Below are 24,984 nucleotides of genomic sequence, written 5' to 3'. Positions count from 1 at the left end.
TAGTTTCTAGGGGGAATCTTATAAGCGTTCGAAATATATGAGAACCGTATGAAAATATCGCCTTTAATATGATTCAAATCTGGAAATCGGTTTATATGAGGGTTATTTCAAATCTTGGACCGATTTACATCAAATTTAGATTTCCAACTTCATGCAAATAGGAAGCAAATAGCGGCTTCAATGTCCTCAAATGGCAAATTAGGGGAGATCGGCCTATAAGGGGGCTATATCAGAGTCAATCACAAAAATAACATAGCAATCTTAGAAACAAAATTTATTTACCGCCAAAAATATTTCCAAATGATAGAAAGTATTTTTGTTTTTTTTTTTTTTTTATTTTTAGGCTAGGTTGTTGTTTGATGGGCGAAACACATGATTATTAACTTATTTTTGCGAAATAATTACCTACATATTTTTTCGTGAAATTTCACTGTATGTATCGAACACATACTGCTCTAAAAAAAGCACACTAAGCTCTAAAAAATCAAAGTTATTTCTTGTGAATGGTTTTAAATGAAGGAAAACTGCTATCTTTATAGCTAAAATAAAACGCTATTAGACCGGGAATTTTTCAATTGTTAATACCATAGAGTTTTGAAGTAGTGTATATTCAATTCGTTTTTGTTCGACATTTATTTTTATATATGCGAATACCAGTAAATAACGCACATCAGACTATTTATTGACTGTTAAGGAGTGCTTGCAACAAATCTCAGTAAATCTCCAATTATACTTGGGAAAGGGACATGAAATATTCGATCATGTAGGTAATAAGAATTAAAATATATGTAAATAAAAATGGACAACCAATTCACATGTACTTCTGAGGACACTTAAAGAAAATTACTCAATATAAAGCCCATTCGATTCCGAATTTTGAAAAATCGGAGAATAAAAGCGATGTTCCCTTGCCATATACACTGAAAAAAATATTTCCCGTAAGCCAAAGATTATTTGCCCTTAGTTTACAAATACGAGTTTGGGTAGCATTTCTCTGATATAAGGTTTTTTCCTTGTCCCTAAAATTAAGTAATTTGACTTAAAAATTGGTATCTTTACATGAAAGACAATTATGTTTAACTAAGATCAACTGGGCTTTAATAATTCTGAAATATTCTTTAAAAATTAATTAAATCGTCTTGAAATTTGATTTTTAATTTGTAGTCACAGATTTTTCTTTGTAGTCAAGATGTAAAAAGTCAATAAAGTTAAAGACGATTTCATTAATTTCGAAGAATTTTTCAGATTGATTAAAACCAAGTTGTCAAACAAGATTTTCTTTCATTTTAGGATACACAATTTTAGATCGAATCACTTAACTACACCCAAAGAAAAAAAAACGTTTGGAAAACGTGTACTGAAAACGTTTTTCTTTTGTTAGAGTTTTTTGAATTGCTTCGAAAATTTTACACTTTTATCACCAAAAAAAAATCGTTTGTTACAAAATTTGTATTTTTTCAATAAAAAAGTTATTTTTGAACCAACAACACAGTCCATTTCATTTATATCAAACACTTTTCTGGCTTTAGGTCTTTAATAAGACACGTTTTACAGTTCATAGTAAAAATTTAATATAGTAGAATGTAATGTTGAACATTTTTTCGGAATCTTCCGACCATATCTGGAATATATGTAAAAAAAAACAAAAAAAAAAAAAACTTTGGTCGAAGCAGGGATCGAGCCTACGACGCTTGGCATGTAAGTCGGACGTAGCAACCACTGCTTCCGGTGCCCAACTAAATGTATTTTTCTGTTAAATAAAGTTTGTTTAATCGGCTCGTGGGCGCCGCAAGCTATGCTATATAAATATAACTTATATGGATAATTGTCTATTGATGACAATAACAGCTACATAGCTCAGTGGATAGTGTTTTGGCTTACAAATTGCATGGTCCGCGGTTCGATTCTCCGTCCAGGCGAAAGGTAAAAAAAATTTAAAAATTTATAAAATCGTATAATTTTTGCTACCTTGTTTGAATTACAGAAAAAGGTGATAAGAACTAAAAAACTTCGTGGAAGTGAGAAAGATATGAGGGAAAATGCAATTAGCCAGAAATATTTTTTTTTTGAGTTAGTCTTTATAAAATTGTTTTTACATCCAGGAAAAGAATAATAAACGTATTATTCAAAAAGTACACTGAAAAAATAATGTCGTGAGGTCAAAGATTTCATGTCTTTAAAATACGAATACAAATTTTGCTTAGCATAGAAGACGCATTTCTCTAAAATAAAGTTATTTTCCTTGTCCAAAAGTCGATAAACTTTTCAATGAAGTCGTATTGTCCTTATATTTAAGTGGTTTGACTTAAAAATGGGTATCTTAACATGAAAGAAAAAATTTATAGGCTAAGGTCAACTTGACTTTAATAATTCAGAAATATTCTTTAAATTTAATGAAATTGTCTTTAAATTTGTTGTCTTTTTGCATCTTGACTACAAAGCAAAAAATCGTTCAAATATAGGACATGTTTTTCAAAACTTTATTTTAAAGAAGTTTTTTATTTCAAACATAGCATAATTTCTACTGGAAGTCGAGTCCTAATTTGGAAAATAAAGTTGCCGTTAACTCGTCTTTAAAGGACTTTGATAGCATATGAAGAAAAAAACCTGAGAAAGCGAAAATTTTAAATTTGCTTCCTAGAAGCAAGTACACAAAGCCTAAATTTAAAAGAGAATTGTGTCTTAAAAGTATCCTTACTTGTATTCTCCGCTTCTTGGGCTCGGAATCAATACCAAATTTTTTAAAGTAAAGACAAAATCTTTGGAGCCGAGTATGCTTTTTTTTCAGTGTATATACTTTTCTTCCAAATACACTTCATTTCAGCGAAAAGCAAATGAGAAACGAACTTTGTTTGTCTAAAATTTCGTTTGGGAAGAAAGAATTATTTTTTTGCGTGTATAAGGACAAAACGACTTCGTTGAAATATTTATCGACTTTAGGACAAAACAAAAAAACGTTATATTGGAAAAATGCCTTTTCTTTGCTAAACAAAATTCGGATTTGTATTTTAAGGACATGAAATCATTGGACTCACCTCACAATATTTTTTTCAGTGCAAATTAACTTTTTGATTTATTTAGAAAGTTGCAATTTTTTCGGCTTTATTTCTATACTATAACACTTTATGATCAACTAGTAATCAAAAATGTTCAATAGTGGATAACTCTATAAAAAAATTTTACGATATGTGATTAACATTCCCATCATTCGATGCGATTTCCATTATGTTTGTAGAAAACAGAAAACGTTTTAATTAATAGCTTTTGTTTAAGTTAATAGTATTTCGTTAGTTTTATTACCGAATTTGTTATTCTTTTCAACGCACAACAGGTGTCAATGTACCTTAAGGTTTTTGATAGTTAAAAATTTGCAAATCGAGAAATTGGGACATTGACATGTCGCAAAAACTGTATTGTGATTACATAGAAAAAATTTGAAGGTTGCTGTCATTTTAATTTAATTTCAAATAGTGTCAGATGATTAGATATCCTACAGGCTCCGAAGTACCGAAATGGACAGCTTTTAGAGGGTACAAACAAAAACAAATCGAATTATGTCTTAAAGGAATTCAAATTTGCAAATTACTCTGAGAATGCAAAAAACATAAATTGTTGTGCTATGAACTTCGGCTTTGGATTCTTTACTCTTTACTAGAACGTCAGTAATTAAAAATCTATTCTTAAAAAAAAATATTGACCTAATATGAAAGATTATGAAACCTTAATTTTAGGACACACAATTTACATAATATTAAGGACAAATTTCTTTAAATTAATAAAAATTTAATTAAAAGAAAGTTTACTATCTTGGCTTCAAAACATTTTTTCATTCCATTTAGAACTTGAACCTTGAAAATGTACGTCTCTTCGTTAATGTCATATTCCTTTGAAGTAAAGCCAAATTTACTTAACGTAAAGAAAAACATTTTGGATTTAAAGAAATCTTCTTTAAATTAGCTCATAATTTTTAAGTTTAAGATACAAAACTCTCCAAGATTTGATTTTCCATCTTTGGCTTAAAGTTTTTTGGAATTAAGAAAATGTTGGTATTTTCAAGATATAACAAATTTGGTCTTTTAAACTTACATTTGTTTGTACGTAACGGCTTTATTAATATATCGCAAATAACATAGAGAATGGAAATTCGATAAATGAGATGTGTATCCTATTTTTAGTTTTATTTTGTCCTAAATTTAAAACTAGATAGGCCCTTAAAACATGTCTTTATTTTAAAGAAACCGCATCTCATAATCAATACCAAAATCCGTATGGGAAGGTCAAAATCTTTGATTGCAAGTAAATTTTTTTTGAGTGAATCGAAAGTACGGTCCATTAGAATTTAACATTTGAAGATTAAAATTTTCTATAGCAATAAAGTTTTGACAAAATTTTCTATAGAAATAAAATTTGGACAATATTTTCTATCGAAATAACATATAAAAAAATTGTCTATAGAAATAAAATTTTGACAAAATTTTCTATAGAAATCAAATTTTAACACAATTTTCTATTTTGATATTATTTTCTATAGAAATAAAATTTTTACAAAATTTTCTATAGAAACAAAATTTTTATTTGTATAGAAATACAATTTTTACAATATTTTCTATAAAAATAAAATTTTAACAAAATTTTCTATAGAAATGAAATGTTGACTAAATTTTGTGTAGAAATACAATTTTCACAAAATTTTCTATAGAAATTAAATTTTGACAAAATTTTTTTATAGAAATATAATTTTGTTGTTGGTTGTTGATTTCAGCTTGAAACCATGCAAACTACAAGTGTAGCTTAACCAACAGAGGAAAACAATGTTCGTCAAATTTATTTGGGCAAAACCATATAGACTGCAAGATGGTTGGATGGACGCACGTTTCGGAATTACCACATTCCTCATCAGCATCCTCTACTTGCAGCAAACCTATCAACCAATTATCAGAATAAATTCAAGCAGTTCATTAAACCCAACAATGAACCACACTTAAACCCTCCGAAAACAGGTTTTGCATGATAGCCGGCTTATGCCGAAATAAATTCGTACAAACATATCTCTTTTCCTATACCACTGTCAAATCATCAATTTGAGCGCAGTTCCTCTGTTGGTTAAGCTACACTTATAGTTTAGTCAATGCATGGTTTTAAGCTGAAATCAAAAAACAACAACAATGCTTAAAGAACAAAACCAACAATAACAACACAAAACAAATAAAATTTTGACAACATTTTCTATAGAAATAAAATTTTGACAAAATTTTTTGAGAAATAAAATTGTTACAATATTTTCTATAGAAATAACATGTTGACAAAATTTTCTATTGAAATAAAATGTTGACAAAATTTTGTGTAGAAATAAAATTTTGACAAAATTTTCTATAGAAATAAAATTTTGACAAAAATTTTTTATAGAAATAAAATTTTGTCAAACTTTTCTATAGATATAAAATTTTGACAAAATTTTCTAAAGAAATAAAATTTTGACAAAATTTTCTAAAGAAATAAAATTTTGACAAAATTTTCTATAGAAATTTGACAAAATTTTTTTATTGAAATAAAATTTTGACAAAATTTTCTATAGAAATAAAATTTAAAAAAAGTTTCTATAGAAATAAAATGTTGAAAAAATTTTCTATAGAAATAAAATGTTGACAAAATTTTGTGCAGTAATAAAATTTTGACAAAATTTTTCTATAGAAACAAAATTTTGACAGAATTTTCTATAGAAATAAAATTTTGACAGAATCTTCTATAGAAATTAAATTTTGAAAAAAAAATTTTAGAAATAAAATTTTGACAAAATTTTCTATAGAAATAAATTTTTGACAAAATTTTCTGTAGAAATAAACTGTTGACAATTTTTTTTATAGAAATAAAATTTTGACAAAATTTTCTATAGAAATAAAATTTTGATAAAATTTTCTATAGAAATAAAATTTTGACAAAATTTTCTATAGAAATAAAATTTTAAGAAAATATTCTATTGAAATAAAATTTTGACAAAATTTTCTATAGAAATAAAATTTTGACAAAATTTTCTATAGAAATAAAATTTTGACAAAATTTTCTATAGAAATAAAATTTTGACAAAATTTTCTATAGAAATAAAATTTTGACAAAATTTTCTATAGAAATAAAATTTTGACAAAATTTTCTATAAAAATAAAATTTTGACAAAATTTTCTATAAAAATAAAATTTTGACAATACTTTCTATAAAAATAAAATTGTGACAATAATTTTGAAGATTATTTTTGACTCGAGTGACAACCGTGTTACTATCACAAATTTTTACTGGAAGTCCTTCGTTTACACCAAAAAAAGTTTACACTAAGATTTTGGTGTTGATTATTCGTTTTTCAACTGTTTCTTCATGAGCCAAAAACGTGCTAACGACAACTTAAATAAACCAAATTCAGACTCGACTTCAAGTAGAATAAAGTATTGGAAACATCTTCTATTTTTGAACGTTGTGTTTTTTTTTTTTTTTGCTCTGTTGTCAAGATACAAAAAAGTCCACAAATTTACAAACGATTTCATTAATTTTGAAGAATTTTTCAGAATTGACCTTAGTCCAACAAAAGTTTCTTTCAATTACTTAAATATAAGGACAAAACGACTTCACTGACAAGTTTGTCGATTTTTGGACAAGGAAAAAAACTTATATAGAGAAATTCACAAATGGTGTGCTACATGAAATCTTTGAGCCGCGACAATGTTTTTTTTTTCATTGTATAAAACAATTAACATTTAATTTTTTTAACTTAACATAAGAACTTAAGGACACCATAAACGAGCCAAAAACTTTACAGCAAGGTGTATTTGCTGCAAAAATGCCCCACAAATGTTAATGTTTCAGTAGAGCTTTGAAATATGTGGAAAACCTGGTTCTGGCAGCAATGATTATATAATAACGCCGTTTTGTCCATATTTCAATAGAAACATGTCGAAAATAAAAAGGCTAAAAATCGCTAAAAGGGTCATGAAAAAAAGCCAGAAAGAAAGCTAAAAGCTAAATGTATTTTTTCCCGCTAAACGGCTTCAAAAACAGCCAGATCTAGCGGGAAAATAACTAAATTGGCAACGCTGCTCAAATGGTCCATCCGCTTAATCCAAATTTGGCATACACTTTCCAACATATCAGCCGGTATCTCATCAATAAATGCTTCAATGCATCAAATTAGATCTGTACACAAAAACAATATCACCAATACTTAAAAAAATATTCAACAAAAAAATTTATTTATTCAAAAAAGTTTTTAAATAATACAACAAAACATCCAGACCAACACCTTTAAACGAATATCAAACACAGTTTAAAATATTAAAGATTTGATAGAAAATTCAAAATTGTATGATGTCGAAAATATTCAAGATCTTTAGATGATATGATGTTTTCATCCATTTCTATTGCGTCTTACTATATTTTCACAAAATGTTCAACTTTCATCATCCTCACTAAGGATATCCCATGTAATCTAATTTTTCGCCTCTTTGTGTTTGCAGGAAGTATTGAATACACGTCTGGATAAACGCGTCGACGCTATGTTGGAACAAGGGTTATTGCGTGAAATACGAGCTTTTCACAATGAACACAATGTGGACAATGGGTAAGTTTGGGCGTTCAAGTTATCTACGTTTTGGGTGGCCTACTTTGTTTTTTTTTTTTTGTACTTACGAGATAAACGCAATAAAGAACACTATTAATCATATTAGCTTCCATTCATGCTGTTTGGTGGTCTTTCAAACCCTCTCCTTGCTTTATTTCTTTCATGTTCGACGTGATGTAATCACCTGTGTGATAAATCATTGAATTGTAATTCTATGACCTCTTCTATGGCTAAATTTTCGTCCCATAATGCTCTGCCATCCAACCGACAAACATTGCTATCATATTCCCTTACATTTGGGATTGAAACAGAATCAGTAAACCATCATCGCCATCGGCCAGTGGACGAGATTATACCAAAGGCGTTTTGCAAACTATTGGTTTCAAAGAATTTATTCCCTATTTAGAGCGATTTAATGCGGCAAATGATGAAAAGATTGACGAATACTTGCGGGCAAATGCGTATAAAATGCCAACAGAAGGTAAGTTACCAAAAATACAAAGTTCATTGTAGCATATACTGTGGAGGGGGGATGTGGGATAGTGGGGGGAAGGCATCAAACTATTTCAATGATATTCAAGTGGTATTTTAATGGTTCCTTGTTGTTTGAAGATAATTTCAGAAATTTATGAAATTTACAAAGACCTATGTCATAAAATCATGCTATTAATCTTATGCTATTAATCTTCTCATATATAAGAGAAAGGAGAAATTAAGTTTCTGAAAATCATATCTTTAAGTCAAATGTGATTTTATAGCTATTATCTTTTTGGAAACACTTGTTCAAATAGGGGGACGCACTGGTTCAAACAGCAGACGCAAGTACCCAGCAAAAAAGAGCTTCAAAAAAAAGTAGTTTGGATGCTCATTTTGTGATCGAGAAGTAGTACAAACTTCGATCATCTCCAATGAATTTTACATGGGTTTGTCATAGGTCGGAACTACTTCATTTTTGGATCCTTAGCATTGCTTTAGAAGTTGTGCCTTGGAAATTCATTTGGATGAAGAAATTTAAAAAACAAAAATGTTTCTCCAATTTCACTGTTTATTTTTATCAGAATTTTTGTTACGCTTTTATTTTCTTATTATCTAATTTCTACAAATTGAAAAACTTCATCGCTTCCAATGGGGATTGAACTTGGGTCTGTTAGCACCATATCGGCATCGGAAGTGAAAAAAAAAATCGATAGGGGATCCCGGGATGCGCTTTAAAAAAAATGTTTGTGGACTTGTCCAAAAGGACTACATCGGAACTGGGAAAAAATTGATGGGGGATTCCGGGATGCGTTTTAAAGAAATGTTTGTGCAGCACTTCCAATTTGTTTGCTGGGTAGTAATTCAATTAGTTTTAGTATTTTAGTGAAATGTAAATGTAGAAGAATATAATATAAAGCTACAGAACCATACAGAGAAATTTAACCTAAAATCCTTTATCTATGGGTCATTCAACCTAAATTTTAGGATGTACAATTTACAAAATATTAAATACAAATTTCTTTAAAATTATTAAATTTTACTTAAAATAAGGTTTAAAGTTTTTACTTCAAAAAAAAATTATTAAATTTAGGACACACATTTTGAAAATTTGTAACCCTCCGTTAAAACCGTATGTCTTTGAACTAAAGCAAAATTTCCTTAAAGTAAAGAAACACATTTTTGATTTATAGAAATTATCTTTAAATTAACTGAAATATTGAATAAAATCAAGATTAAAAAGCTTCAAGTATGGGATAAGACATATTTTGAGGATCTAGAACTTTGGTTTAAGTTTTTTTTTTTGGAATTAAGAAAAAAAATTTTACTTTGAAGTATCTCCTATAATTGGAATTTTTAAACTGACATTTTTTTTGTGCGTGAATAGTTTTATTAATATTCCGCGAAAAGAGAATGGAAATTCGATAAATGGGATCCTAATAATTTTTATTGATCCTAGATTAAAAGCAAGATATTTTTTTTATATTGCAACATACAACAAAATTTTAAAAATGTTTTTAAAGTATGTGACTATCATTGGAAGATATGTCGCTAAAAAATGACGTTATTTTTAAGAAGCCGCATCTTTGGCTCGGAATAAATATCAAAATCCTTAAGGGAAGGTTAAACAGAATTTTAACAATTTTTTTTAAATTAAAGTATGTAACTATCATTGGAAGATAGGTCGCTAAAAAATAACGTTATTTTAAAGAAGCCGCATCTTTGGCTCGGAATGAATATCAAAATCCTTAAGGGAAGGTAAAATCTTTGGATCCAAGTAAACTTTTTTTGAGTGTATAAAAAGGAGATGGATGTGAAGTTCATTGAGCTAAACATAGACTCGGGAGACACTCATTGATAAGATAGAAGTTGTGGTATCACAAAATAGTACACTATACCTTGCCTACACTGAAAAAAATATTTACATGATATTAAAGATTACGCAAGCTCAATTTTAGGATGCGCATTTTACACACAATTAAGAACAAATCTCTTTACAATAAAGACATTTTAAGTAAAAGAAAGTTTATAATCATTGCTTCAAAAATTTTTTTTCATTAAATATTGGAAACACATTTTGAAAATTTGCGTCCCTTCGTTAAAGTAGCATGTCTTTAAACTAAGGCAAATTTTCCTTAAAGTAACGAAACACCTTTTTAATTTAAAGAAATCGTCCTTAAATTCACTGAAATATTGAATCTTTAGATTTAAGATAAAAACGCTTCAAATATAGGCTAAGACTTCTTTTGAGGATTTAGCATCTTTGGTTTAAAGTTTTTTTTTTTCGAATTAAGAAAATATTTTTTACTTTGAAGTATCCGTCATAATTTGGATTTTTAAACTGGCATTTGTTGTACGTGAATAACTTTATTAATATACCGGAAAATACAATGAACATTTGATAAATGAGATCTGTATCCTAATTTTAATTTTATAGATCCTAGATTTGAAGCCAGATAGGTCGCAAAAAAATTTCCTTATTTTAAAGAAGCCGCATCTTTGCCTCGGAATCAATACCAAAATCCTTAAAGGAAGGTTAAAATCTTTGGATCCAAGTAAACTTTTTTTTTGAGTGTAACGTAACTTTTCATAAGCCTCGCCACAGGTCGAGTTCCATATCGATTCTATCGATATTTTAAAATTTTCCATCTTAACTTCTTCTGGATCTTACCACAATTTCTTTGGCTATTTCCTTTCATTTTATCCCGTCTGACTCCCCGATAATACGAGTCAAACTTTGTTCAAAGTAACCGTTGACAGATCGCTAGCATTGCAGCACTTTTGGTGATTGCATTGAATGGCATGACTATGCCTCTCGACTATCTGGCGCACCTGCAATCGGCGGTCTACCAATACGTGATCGTAGTTTCCTCGAGACATTATTCTTCGTGGTAGAAATTTTCGGGGCAGCTAACTGTGGCTCATCCAAATCCGATTATTGCGAGATCGTTGTATTTTTGACACATTGTTATAATGCATTTATATGCTCCACGGGAAAATGTTATATGGATACGAATCTAGAAACGGTTCATTTATAAAGAGAGCAACACAATTCCTGAACCAAGACATACATTTAATTTAACATTTTTATACCCACCACCATAGGATGGGGGGTATATTAACTTTGTCATTCCGTTTGTAACACATCGAAATATTGCTCTAAGACCCCATAAAGTATATATATTCTGGGTCGTGGTGAAATTCTGAGTCGATCTGAGCATGTCCGTCCGTCCGTCCGTCCGTCTGTTGAAATCACGCTAACTTCCGAACGAAACAAGCTATCGACTTGAAACTTGGCACAAGTAGTTGTTATTGATGTAGGTCGGATGGTATTGCAAATGGGCCATATCGGTCCACTTTTACGTATAGCCCCCATATAAACGGACCCCAAAATTTGTCTTGCGAGGCCTCTAAGAGAAGCAAATTTCATCCGATCCGGCTGAAATTTGGTACATGGTGTTAGTATATGGTCTCTAACAACCATGCAAAAATTGGTCCACATCGGTCCATAATTATATATAGCCCCCATATAAACCGATCCCCCGATTTGGCTTGCGAGGCCTCTAAGAGAAGCAAATTATATCCGATCCGGCTGAAATTTGGTACATGGTGTCAGTATATGGTCTCTAACAACCATGCAAAAATTGGTCCACATCGGTCCATAATTATATATAGCCCCCATATAAACCGATCCCCCGATTTGGCTTGCGAGGCCTCTAAGAGAAGCGAATTTCATCCGATCCGGCTGAAATTTGGTACGTGATGTTAGTATATGGTCTCTAACAACCATGCAAAAATTGGTCCACATCGGTTCATAATTATATATAGCCCCCATATAAACCGATCACCAGATTTGACCTCCGGAACCTCTTGGAAGACCAAAATTCATCTGATTCAGTTGAAATTTGGTACGTGGTGTTAATATGTGGCCTCAAACTCCCATGCAAACATTGGTCGATATCGGTCCATAATTATATATAGGCCCCATATAAACCGATCCCCAGATTTGACTCCAGAGCCCCTTGGAAGAGCAAAATTCCTCCCATTCGGTTGAAATTTGGTACGTGATGTTAGTATATGGTATCCAACAACCATGCAGGAATAAGAAGTTTTAAGATACAACAACCCAAGTAATTCGATTGTGGATGACAGTCTTTCGTAGAAGTTTCTACGCAATCCATGGTGGTGGGTACATAAGATTCGGCCTGGCCGAACTTGCGGCCGTATATACTTGTTTTTTTTTTTAATTTAAATTAACTAAAATTATTTTATTTAATCGATTTCATGTAATTAAATTTAACTTATTATTTAAATTTAATTGATTAATTTTATATATCTTTTTGTTGTTTATTTAACAATCGAAAAAGACCATCCCATTGTGCAATCCTATAGCATTATGTACTTATTTAAATCGTTTCCCATTGACATCCAGAAAATAATTTCCCACAATATAAATCTTCCGTAGCACAATTCAAGAGTGTTAAAGTGTATGTTTTAGCGCTATAGCCCCCAGAAATTATGTTAAATATTTCAGTAAATAGCACAGTATGTGGTTAATGATTTGTTAATCTTGAAATTATTATTTCATTATTCAAATATGTATAAAACTATGTGGATACTCTTCAATAACTCTAGTTAGCTGTTGACCGCGTAAGTGTTATTATTTATAGATACACTGGCAAAAAATCGAATATGAGAAGATTATTTTGCATTGTCATGGTACTCTTCATTGAATAGTACGCATCAACACGGACGATAAAGACTGTTTTTCATATGTTTGGGTGTAAAAATTATATGTTTTGAACTCAAAATTGTTAATACCATATTTTTAAGTGCAATCGCATAACATATTTGGGACATATATGTTAATATGTTAAAACCTATTATGTTTGGGACATAAAATTTGTGTAAACATAATATGCTTGCATGCGAACATATATTAATTTAGAAATAGCCTATAAACATATATGTGTTTAGAAAAAGACCCCTAGAGAATAAAAGAATGGAAGTAACCAATTGGCGCCTTAAAAATATGTATACACAAAGAAAATTTCACAATTTTTTTTTCTACCAGTGTATGCCTAAGATGAAACATATTAAGTTTGAACAATACAAACAATATTTTGTTTGGACCAATCCTGAAAATATATATGCTTGAAGCAGAATGTGTTTGCAGTATATGTTACAGAAGCGATTTTTTGAGATTGCATACACCCATATAAAAAATCATTAACGGCGTGCACATTTCAAGACTATCCGTTCACGAAAGTGAATCAATACATACAAATGGAGAACAGACGGTGTCAATATGACAACCATAAAGTGACACCATGCGTTGTCAAAACAACAACCAGCGTTCATGATCTGAAAACGTAATGGTTACGAATCTATAAAAAACAAGTAAGGAAAGTCTAAAGTCGGACGGGACCGACTTTATTATACCCTGCACCACTTTGTAGATCTAAATTTTCGATACCATATCACATCCGTCAAATGTGTTGGGGGCTATATATAAAGGTTTGTCCCAAACACATACATTTAAATATCACTCGATCTGGACAGAATTTGATAGACTTGTACAAAATCTATAGACTCAAAATTTAAGTCGACTAATGCACTAGGGTGGAACACAATGTTAGTAAAAAAATATGGAAAACATTTAAATCTGAAGCAGTTTTAAGGAAACTTCGCAAAAGTTTATTTATGATATATCGCTCGATATATATATGTATTAGAAGTTTAGGAAAATTTGAGTCATTTTTACAACTTTTCGACTAAGCAGTGGCGATTTTACAAGGAAAATGTTAGTATTTTGACCATTTTTGTCGAAATCAGAAAAACATATATATGGGAGCTATATCTAAATCTGAACCGATTTCAACCAAATTTGGCACGCATAGCAACAATGCTAATTCTACTGCCTGTGCAAAATTAAATCAGAGTAAAAGATTGGCCACTGTGGTCATATGAGTGTAAATCGGGCGAACGATATATATGGGAGCTATATCTAAATCTGAACCGATTTGAATAAAATTTGGCACACTTGACTACACTACTAATTGTACTCCTAGTGCAAAATTTCAACCAAATTGGGGTAAAACTCTGGCTTCTGGGGCCATATAAGTCCATATCGGGAGAAAGATATATATGGGAGCTATATCTAAATCTGAACCGATTTCAATCAAATTTTGCACACTTGACTATACGACTAAGTGTTATGTTTGTACAAAATTTCAAGCAAATCGGTATAAAACTCTGGCTTCTGGGGCCATATAAGTCTATATCGGGCGAAATATACATATGGGAGCTATATGTAAATCTGAACCGATTTCTTTCAAAATCAATAGGGATCTATTCTGAGCCAAAACACATACTTGTGCCAAAATTGAAGTCGATTGGACTAAAACTGCGACCTAGACTTTGATTACAAAAATGTGTTCACGGACAGACGGACATCGCTCAAGAGCCCACCCTGAGCATTTCTGCCAAAGACACCATGTGTCTATCTCGTCTCCTTCTGGGTGTTGCAAACATATGCACTAACTTATTATACCCTGTTCCACAGTGTGGAGCAGGGTATAAAAATCATGAACGGCGTGCACATTTCAAGACTATCCGTTCACGAATGTGAATCAATACATATGTGGTGCCAAATGGAGAACAGACAGTGTCAATATGACAACAATAAAGTGACACCATGCGTTGTCAAAACAACAACCAGCGTTCATGATCTGAGAACGTAATGGTTACGAATCTTTACAAAAATCAGCTATCGTGACTCGAACCTGTAATGTCTTCTTTATACGCAGTCGCCTTAGCACATTGTACCACTGACGGAGTTACCATAACAGGGTCTAATGAATATTTTAAGAATTTTCATAGCCAAAGAAACCGTAAACGCCCGTGGACGAAACGTCTTGAATTTTCGTGAACGTTTCCGTTTCATTTTGTCATCTCCGTTCACAATTTTGGAACGTATTTTTTTCTATTACTATACTGGCATAATTACCTTCCTTTCTACAATGCTCCAACAAGAAAACTCCGTTGAGCATTGGACGGCTACTATGTGGATGAAAGCAAGTGTAAAAACTCTCAAAAAAATGAATCATGCGAGTTTTTGAGTACGACGCATTAATATTTCCGATTTTAAGGGGGCTGAAATCTGAAATATCGCTTCATATGGGGGTCAGCCAGTGTAAGTGTGATGTAGTGGATCAGAGATTAATGCATCGAAAAGGTGTGCCAATATATAAAATTGTGCCAAAAATTAAAATAAAAATATCTCGGTTGTTGGTGGAATTTCAAAATTTAAAATTTCCAAAAAATTGGCATATTTCTAAATTACTTAAAATTCTATATCTCAAAAATGTCTTTATATGTTTTCAAAATTCAATTTTTAATTTCTTAAGAATGGGGGAAAATTGAAAGGATAAACTATGTGGGGGTCACCATGCCGCAATGGTTAGGATGCCTGCCTTGAAAATTCGTGAGTTTAATCCCAATTTCGATCAAACAAAATTTGATTAGAAAGTTTTAGTAATGCTAGCGACATTTCTGAATATTTCACAACTGTTCTAAGTAGTTTCACCGTAATGTTAAACGCAGTTCGGCCACGACTGATTAGTCTAATTGAATCTAAAATAACGGACTGGCACTAAACCTAACCTAACCTTGATTTATATTGAAGAATCAGTTACCTTACTACTGACTCTCTCAGGAACAGTATTTAGCAAAGAAAAAATAATGGAAACAAACAATATTATGTTTGGACCAATCCTGAAAATATATATGCTTGAAGCAGAATGTGTTTGCAGTGTATGTTACCGAAGCGTTTTTTTTTTTTTTTGAGATTGCATACACCAATATAAACAAGTAATGAAAGTCTAAAGTCGGGCGGGCCGACTATATTATACCCTGCACCACTTTGTGGATCTAAATATTCGATACCATATCACATCCGGAAAATGTGTTGGGGGCTATATATAAAGGTTTGTCCCAAATACATACATTTAAATATCACTCGATCTGGACAAAATTTGGTAGACTTCTACAAAATCTATAGACTCAAAATTTAATTTTAAATTTCAGTAATGCTGGCGACATTTCTGACCTTGATTTATATTGAATACAATTTTGAATTTTAGAGGACCTTTTTCTTGCTATATACTGTTCCTGATAGAATCAAAGAACAAATAATGAAAATCGATTCTTAATTGGGGATATGACAATTAGGTTTGGTAAGGTATAGTAACAGCTCGATATTTTAGGCTCACTTAGCTATTCCGCCCATTGAGATACCACAGTGGTGAACTTCTCTCTTAGCACAGAGTGCTGCCCGATTCTATGTTTAGCTCAATGACAAAAAAAACTCCTTTATATAACCGAGTCCGAACGGCTTTCAACATTGCGGTGAAACCACCACAGAGAAGCTTTGAAACACTCAGAAATGTCACCAGCATTACTGAAAAACTTTTTAGTATTTGGTTGAAACTGGGATTGAACCCATGACCCGGTGTATGCAAGGCGGACATACTAACCATTGCACCACGGTGGCTCCTAGATAAACCAAAAAACTTTCAGCGCCTATAGACCAGCCCGCTGTTCCACCATGGACCCACTAACACCTCAACTTTCTCAGAAACATATTATGTTGATACTTTTATTCCTTAAAAAGTTGCAGAATTATTTCCCAAAAAGAGAGAGAAAATGTAACATGGTCGCTACAAAACAGCTCCAATCATATTATTTTGCTTATTCAGTTCAAACATTTCAAAATGTGGAGATATTGAAAAGTCAACTTTTCTAATTATTGAAAAAGTCGACGAGGAATTACCCACTCAATATTTTGATTTCTTCCCGATAGATTCTTATTATAGAACTACCCTATAGTCCATAGCTCACTTTAGAATGTACTTAGGCCATTCCATATTATGTAAATCATACCATTGATTAAAGTGTCTGTTTATTTGTTATGTGTTTTCTTGTTTTCTCTCCCTTCTTATTAGAGCACTTCAAACAATATGCAGGTTCAAGAAGCGAACCCCCTATGTCAGATATACTGGCGTCAAATGACGACACGATCGACCCCAGAGATCAATTACCCCCAGGGTTGGATGTGTTGAATTCATGTCTGAATGAATTGAAATTAGTTACGCGTCGCTACTCGAAGAAACAACAGAAATGGATTAACAATCGCTTTTTGGCCAGCAATGATCGTAAAGTGCCCGATCTCTATGAATTGGATACCAGTGATGTTAGTCGCTGGCATGAGTGCGTCTATTCACCGGCTGTCACTGTAATTGATTGCTATCGTTCGTCTCAAGTATGCGAAATACAGCCAATGACGAAGCGAATACATCCGGGAGCAGGCTTGAATGAAGAGGTATGTATGAAGGAGCAAACAATCGAATGAACGGAGAATAACTTACGCATGTTACGATATCTTCTACATCAATTGTCTAAGTAGTAGATAAGTATGTAGATCGACGATTATTTTTAGATTATATTTGCTTTTTTTTTTTCATTCACATCTAAAGAGGAAATCATTCATTTACATACCTACATAGTATATTCGCATTCCCAGTGGGGAGCAATGCTCTTCTAATTTGTTAGATTTGCTTTAAGAGATGACATTTGAGAAAAATTTGGGTAAAATTGCGTTAGATCCGAAAGAGGAGATTTTTTCTTTTCCAAAGCATGGCAATCTCTGTTGTCATATAGGTGGGAGTACGTGGTAGCTAATATACTCGTATATGGTAACGAACGTCAGGTTGCTATTATTTATAAACCGCTTGTCTGACAGATTACAGATTTATTCCAGTGATAGTTTATTTTATTGTTTACAATTTTGCAAAAACATTTTGATCTATTGCTTTCAGAAATAAAGTTATTCATGATGTCATTCAAGTGCGATAGTGTGATTGCTTTATATTTGTCTGGAAACCCACTAGTGGCTATCGTTAGAAACCTTAAGTATTCAACCTTTATGAATGGTAAAGACTAGAGGCCTGCATCAAATAACTTTTCACTACATGTATGCAATTCGCTGTCGAATATAGTACATACACTGTCTTTCTCTCAGAGCGCAAGTAGAGAAGTGAAGAGAACACTTGCTTGTCAAATACCACCAAGTACTTATCCGAAACAATATGTGTTCCGAAAAAAAGGAACAATAAAAATGTAAGTACTTGAGAAAAAGTAAAACATGGATTCTCTTCACTTCACGTGGTACCACAAGTATTTCTCAGTTATGTGCGAAGCAAAACTTTCCATTATTATTAATCATAGATATGTATGTATGTCACATATTTCATATATTTATGTATGTCACACACTTACCTTAACGTTAGCTCTTCTGTTTAACAAACCGAAAACATATAGAATGGAGAATAACTGTTCTTTCTATTTCCTAAACTGCATGTTGTACATGTAGTACTCTATGCAGTTTTGATCTCGCAACGTACTCGATGTGATCACTCTGAGTACACTTCAATAAGAGAGAAAGAGGAATATGTGTTTGTTGGTAGTGAAGACATCAGAGTAGCAACAAGAAGTTACTTGTGGCTTTTGGTGTTCATTAAAATGTGTACCAATTGTTTTGCGACTCTCTCAAATAGATGTACTCATTTAGCAAGTACACATGCACTCTGCATTTACAAATGGAATTGTGCAGACCAGTGCTGCCGCTAGTGAAAAATTGGGTGAAGTAGATTTTGGAAAAAAGTGGAGTAGATTGAATAATATTGAAGTAGCATACATTTTTGAAAACAAAACAATAGCGTCCGTGAGCGTATTCCTTTGCTAAAGATATTAAAGAATTTATAATTAATACTATATTTATATTTTTCATGGAAATTATTGCACTACTTACCGATTCATCTAGCACATCACATGTCCACACGTTATTTACTCACAACAATTTGAGAGTTCACGCATTGACACTTGTACAAAGCAAAAATAAAGGGTTGCCATTCCAGCGATGAAAAATAGGGTTTGCATATGTTCAATGGTTAAAACCACTATGTTCATCGTAATTAAAGGAATAGGAAAAACAATTAGGTAATATGGGGAACAATTTTAAAATTTGAAGCAGAACAAAAAGTGAAGCAGATTTTTGGAAGAAGGAGTGACGAAGTAAATTTTGTGAAAATGAAGCAAAATACTTCGATTGAAGTAGTAGCGGCAGCACTGGTGCAGACCTCTAGTAAAAACTTGCCCGTTAGCTGAATATATCGCGAGAACGGATGCAACACATATTGAAAAATGAGATTGAAGTAAAGCCCTTGAAGTTCCAAAAAGTACAAAATATAACTAAATCTCATTTTAATACCACTAATTTGTAGTTCTATTGTGGGGGTACCGTAAGTGAATCGATATAAAGTATCGTATTTATTTATGTGTGCAAAAAAAGGTCTTAATTTCACATTAGATGCCAATTGAACTCTATATTTCCAATTTAGGGCAATGTTTAATAAATAAAATAATGATATAAATACCCATCATAATATGGGAAGATACCAACAGTATATGTATTTGTGGACCAAAATTATTGATACTATCTCAAATCCTTTAAATTTGTTGGGAGCTATATAAAGGTTTATATTTCCATATGCATGAATTTGAATCTGAATCGATTTAGACAAAATTGTATATACTTCAACAAAATCTATGTACTTAAAATTTAAATCTAACGTTATGGGACGTAACACAATTTTAACGAAAATAAAAATGCAAGGAAAGTCTAAAGTCGGGCGGGCCGATTATAATATACTCTGCACAACTTTGTATTTAGATCTACATTTTGATAAAATCTCAAATCAGACTTCTACAAAACTCGGGCAATATTTGGGAAATATTTATAATTGTTTAGACAATTTCGCAAGAATGCATTTATGATTCATTCATTGAAAAAATTGAAAATTTGAGTCATTTCTACAAGTTTTCGAATTAGTAGCAATTTTTCCAAAATTGTATGCTCACTGAATACAATTTTGGAAAAAAAATTGTCTAGTAAATAAAATTTTGCAAAATTTTATATAGAAATAAAATTTTGGAAAATTTTCTACAGAAACAAAATTTTGACTAAATTTTCTATAGAAATAAAATTTTGGCAAAATTTTCTATAGAAATCAAATTTTGACCAAATATATAGAAATAAAATTTTTATAGAAATAAAATTTGGCAAATTTTTTTTTTTAAATAAAAGTTTGAAAAAATTATCAATAGAAATACAATTAAAACAAAAAATTATATAGCAAACAAAATTTTCCAAATTTTCTATAGAAATAAAATTTTGCAAAATATTCTATAGAAACAAAATTTTGACTAAATTTTCTATAGATATAAAATTTCGACTACATTTTATATAGAAAAAATATTTCTATAGTAATAAAATTTTGAATACATTTCTTATAGCAGTGAGTATCAGTGAGCATCAGTAAGAAAAAAAAATTTGAGAAAATTTGCTATAGAAATAAAATTTGAAAATTTTTTCTTATAGAAATAAAATTTTGAAAAAATTATCAATAAAAATACAATTTTAGAAAAATTTTTGTGTAGTAAATAAAATTATGCAAACTATTTTACAGAAACAAAATTTTGACTAACTTTTCTATAGAAATAAAATTTTGACAAAATTTTCTATAGAAAAAAATTTTGACAAAATTTTCTATAGAAATAAAATTTTGACCAAATTTTCTAATAAAAAAATCCATGAGTATAAAATTTTGGCAAAATTTTCTATAGAAATAAAATTTTGACTTAAATTTTTATAATTTATTAATTTTCTTTTTATTCGACCTTTTATCAATATATAATGAAATGATTAGTCAAGCTCGAGGTCTTTATGTTTTTATTTATTTATTTATTTGTCGATATTTCGCCTTAATATGTAAGGCATTTTCAAGACAACCTAAAATAACATAAAACAAATACGTAATAAGCCAAGCATGTTTACATTCTTTTACATTGAATTCTCTTTTTTCACTTACATTAACAATAGTACAAAAAACACAAACAAAACTTAAAGTTTATTTATCAACCTGTTCGGTCTCCGTTTGTTTTGTCACTAAAGTCTTCTATGCGTTATTGGACTTTGTTCATTCGTTGAACCAACAAGCGATAGTTGCATGCACATCCCTCTATGTCTGCTTTGTGGTTCATACGTTTTGTTGTTGTTGTGTTGATGATGTGTAATGTTTCTAATGTAAGTCTCTTATTGTAATTTATCTCGTTATCTATCACTCTCACTCCTTCTAAGTCTGGTTCATGCTTTTCTCTTGCACAGTGTTCTGCTAATGCCGTTTTTTGGTTTGTATTTCTGTTTCTTAATTTTATATCTGATTTGTGTCCTGCTAATCTAGATTTTAGTTTGTTCTTTGTGGTTCCAATATAAATTTTTGGACATTGTGTTAGGCCATCGCCGTTGCATTCTATTTTGTAAATTACATTTGATTTGTCCAGTTTGCCAACTTTTGATTTGGTGTTCGTAAATAGAGATTGAAGTGTATTTGAAGTCTTGTGGGCAATTTTATATTTTGATTTATCTATACATTCTGAATTTTCAAATCTTTCCGAAAGTTTAGGTACGTAAATGACCGATTTGTAAATTCGTGGTTCTTTGTCTTTTGGAAATGTCTGTATTCTTCTCTTTAGTAGTTGATTTATTGTATTTTGTGGGAAGCTGTTGTCTTGTAATATTCTGATTATTTTCTGTTTGTTTTGTTTATGGAACCGTTTGTCGCTCGTGTTTATGACCCTTTCGATGAAGTTTAAATTTTTAAATTTTTATAGAAATGAAATTATCAATAGAAATAAAATTTAAAAAAAAAATTTGTGTAACAAACAAAATTTTGCAAAACATTCTATCGAAATAAAATTTTTCAAAATATTCTATAGAAACAAAATTTTGACTAAATTTTCTATATGAAAAAAATATTTCTATAGTAATAAAATTTTGAATAAATATTTTATAGAAATAAAAATTTGATAAAAATTGCTATAGAAATAAAATTTTAACAAAACTTTTTATAGAAATAACATTTTGACAAAATTTTTCATAAAAAACAACTTTGAAAAATTTTCTGTCAATATTCCACATATATATATGACCTTAAAATAAAAGAAAAATAAAAATAATATCGATTGTTCGAAATATTTCAAATAAATTGATATGGGCATTAAAATGGATCGATCCAGCCAAACTGCCAGTCTAACATTCTAGGAAATATAAAAAGATAGCCGTAATTGGAAGGTGATTTTCATTTACAATCATGCTGTACATTGATCGAATGAATAACGCAATGGAAACTAATTTGCGTAAAAATTTACTTAGTTACAAAAATGTGAAGTGTTTTAAAAAATTTGGTTCAGGCGGAGTCGGAGTCGAGCAAAATTTTTACGACTCCGACTCCAGCAAAATACTCAGACTCCGACTCCAAGACTCCGACTCCGACGCCGGCTCCACAGCCCTGGTAAACACAATATTATTTTTATAGAAAATTTGGTCAAAAGTTTTATTTATATAGAAAATTTTATCAAAGTCTATTTCTTAGAAAACTTTGTCAAAATTTTATTTCTATAGAAAATTTCGTCAAAATTTTATTTCTACAGAAAATTTTGTTAAAATTTTATTTCTATAGAAAATGTTGTCAATGTTTATTTCTATAGAAAATTTTTGTTTTGTAAAAATTTTATTTCTATAGAAAATTTTGTAAAAATTTTATTTCTATTGAAAATGTTGTCAAAATTTTAGATCTATAGAAAATTTCGTCAACATTTTATTTCTATAAAAAATTTTGTCAAAGTTTTTTTTCTTAGTAAACACACAATTTTATTTTTATAGAAAATTTGGTCAAAAATTTTATTTATATAGAAAATTTTGTCAAAGTTTATTTCTTAGAAAACGTTGTCAAAATTTTATTTCTATAGAAAATTTCGTCAAAATTTTATTTCTACAGAAAATTTTGTCAAAATTTTATTTCTATAGAAAATTTTGCCAAAATTTTATTTCCATAGAAAATTTTGTCAAAATTTTATTTCTAAACAAAATTTAGTCAACATTGTATTTCAACAAATCAACACTTTATTTCTATAGAAAATTTGGTCAAAAATTTTATTTCTGTAGAAACTATTGTCACAATTTTATTTCTATAGAAAATTTTGTCAAAATTGTAATTCTATAGAAAATTTTGTCAATTTTATTTCTATAAAAATTTTGTCAAAAATTTATTTCTATAGAAAAATTTGCTAAAATGTTATTTCAACAAAAAATTTTGTCAAATCTATCCTTAACCTTAAAAAACTATAAACCATCCCTAAATTTAAACTAAACTATTAACCATCCTTAATCTTTTAGATTACAAATTTCTGTGAGACCTGTCAACGCCATTTTATAGGCGAATATCAATGGCATTTACATCTTAAATCCAACAAACATAAAAGACGTAAAGAATCTCTGAAGAAAAAGGCTGCCACCATGACCACCCAAGATGAGAAAATGAAACCACAATGAGTTTAAATCCATTTGACGATATTTGCAAATGTTAAATAAATAAAATGTTTTATTGTCAATTTTATTTTGTTTTTGTTTTGTGTAGTTTTCTTTACAATTATATGATGTGTGGATTGACAAATTGGTAATATGTAAAATGTACATCAATATAGATTCGAATCGTTTAAAATTTAAATTAAACAACAAATTTAACGAAATGATGGTATAATAACAAGGTATATATTTTTCTGTTTTTCATTTAGATATATTTATGTTTTGTTTTTTGTTCTTTACAATAATATTTTTGTTTGTATTGTTTCTTATTTTTTATTTTTTAACACATCCAACATGGGTTTTCTTTCAGGTTTTAATATATTATTTGTTTTGCTGGGATTAAATAATTGTTAACAATAATAATTTATTATGCTTTATGATTTTTGTTTTAATTTTTATTTTTGTTCTTTCTTTTATGTCAGTTTTACAATTGCGTTTATTATATATTTATATATTTTTGTTTAGCTTCTATTGTAGTTTTTTTAATGTATATTTTTATTTTTTAATGCAGATTTTTTTATACTACGCAACATTATTTTCGAATTTTGTTACATAATTTTACAAAAATGGGTTCTGATAGTCGGAATCGGAAATCGCATGAATATATTTCTCTTACAACAAAAAGATCTACATACTCTGGGACTTCAATCCAATTTCAATTTAACTTGTCATTAAAGAGAACTAAATTACCAAATTTTTATTTAACATACTTTAGTGTTAAGGAAATTGTGCGATTCGAAATATCGTTAAAGAGGGGTGTATCGTATTGAAAGCTATGTGTAGAGATGAACATCTATTAAACATAGAAAATGTGGAATTGAAATCCTAAAATAATTCGTTGTAAAAATCATGCAAATGTTAAGATTCTGAATTGTGATGATTTATAATTAAAATTAATGTCATTGATCACCTAATTACCATTATAATCCCATTATACCAAAGTATGGGTACATGGGTCGTACATACACATATGTCCAAATTACGTTTGAAAGAATATAATCTTAAAATTATAGAAATTAGCAGATATCACTTTTTAACTCAAGAAATGTTTTTTCGAAAGACATGTATTGTTACTTTATTTCAGTATTTCCATTAATATACGATTTAAAAAATTTATTTCTATAGAAAATTTTGTCAAAATTTTATTTCTAAAGAAAATTTTGTCAACATTTTATTTCTATGACAATTTTGGTCAAAATTTTATTTCTATAGAAAATTTTGTCCAGATTTTATAAAAATTTGTTATAGGAAAAATGTTTATAAAATTTTATTTCAATAGAAAATTTTGTTAAAATTTTATTTTTATAGAAAATTTTGTTAAAATTTTATTTTTATAGAAATTTTTTGTAAAATTTTATTTTAA

The 24,984-nt window shown here is 29.8% G+C and overlaps 1 protein-coding gene across 1 annotated transcript in view; it reads left to right on the top strand.

Annotated features, from left to right (window-relative positions):
• The window catches only part of LOC142228544 (tRNA dimethylallyltransferase), a 591,910-nt gene extending 568,258 nt beyond the window's left edge, over positions 1 to 23,652 (top strand). Inside the window, exons 6-9 of the mRNA XM_075299000.1 lie at positions 7,500 to 7,603; positions 7,915 to 8,084; positions 17,083 to 17,459; positions 23,433 to 23,652. Coding sequence (XP_075155115.1) covers positions 7,500 to 7,603; positions 7,915 to 8,084; positions 17,083 to 17,459; positions 23,433 to 23,588 — 807 coding nt within the window. The 3' untranslated portion in view covers positions 23,589 to 23,652. The remainder of the gene's footprint in view (positions 1 to 7,499; positions 7,604 to 7,914; positions 8,085 to 17,082; positions 17,460 to 23,432) is intronic.
• Positions 23,653 to 24,984: the final 1,332 nt, after the last annotated feature.

Source organism: Haematobia irritans, chromosome 3, assembly GCF_050003625.1.
Source record: "Haematobia irritans isolate KBUSLIRL chromosome 3, ASM5000362v1, whole genome shotgun sequence".
Classification (NCBI taxonomy): domain Eukaryota; kingdom Metazoa; phylum Arthropoda; class Insecta; order Diptera; family Muscidae; genus Haematobia; species Haematobia irritans.
The sequence above is the reverse complement of the archived record's forward strand: the minus strand, read 5'-3'. Positions and strand labels throughout refer to the sequence as shown.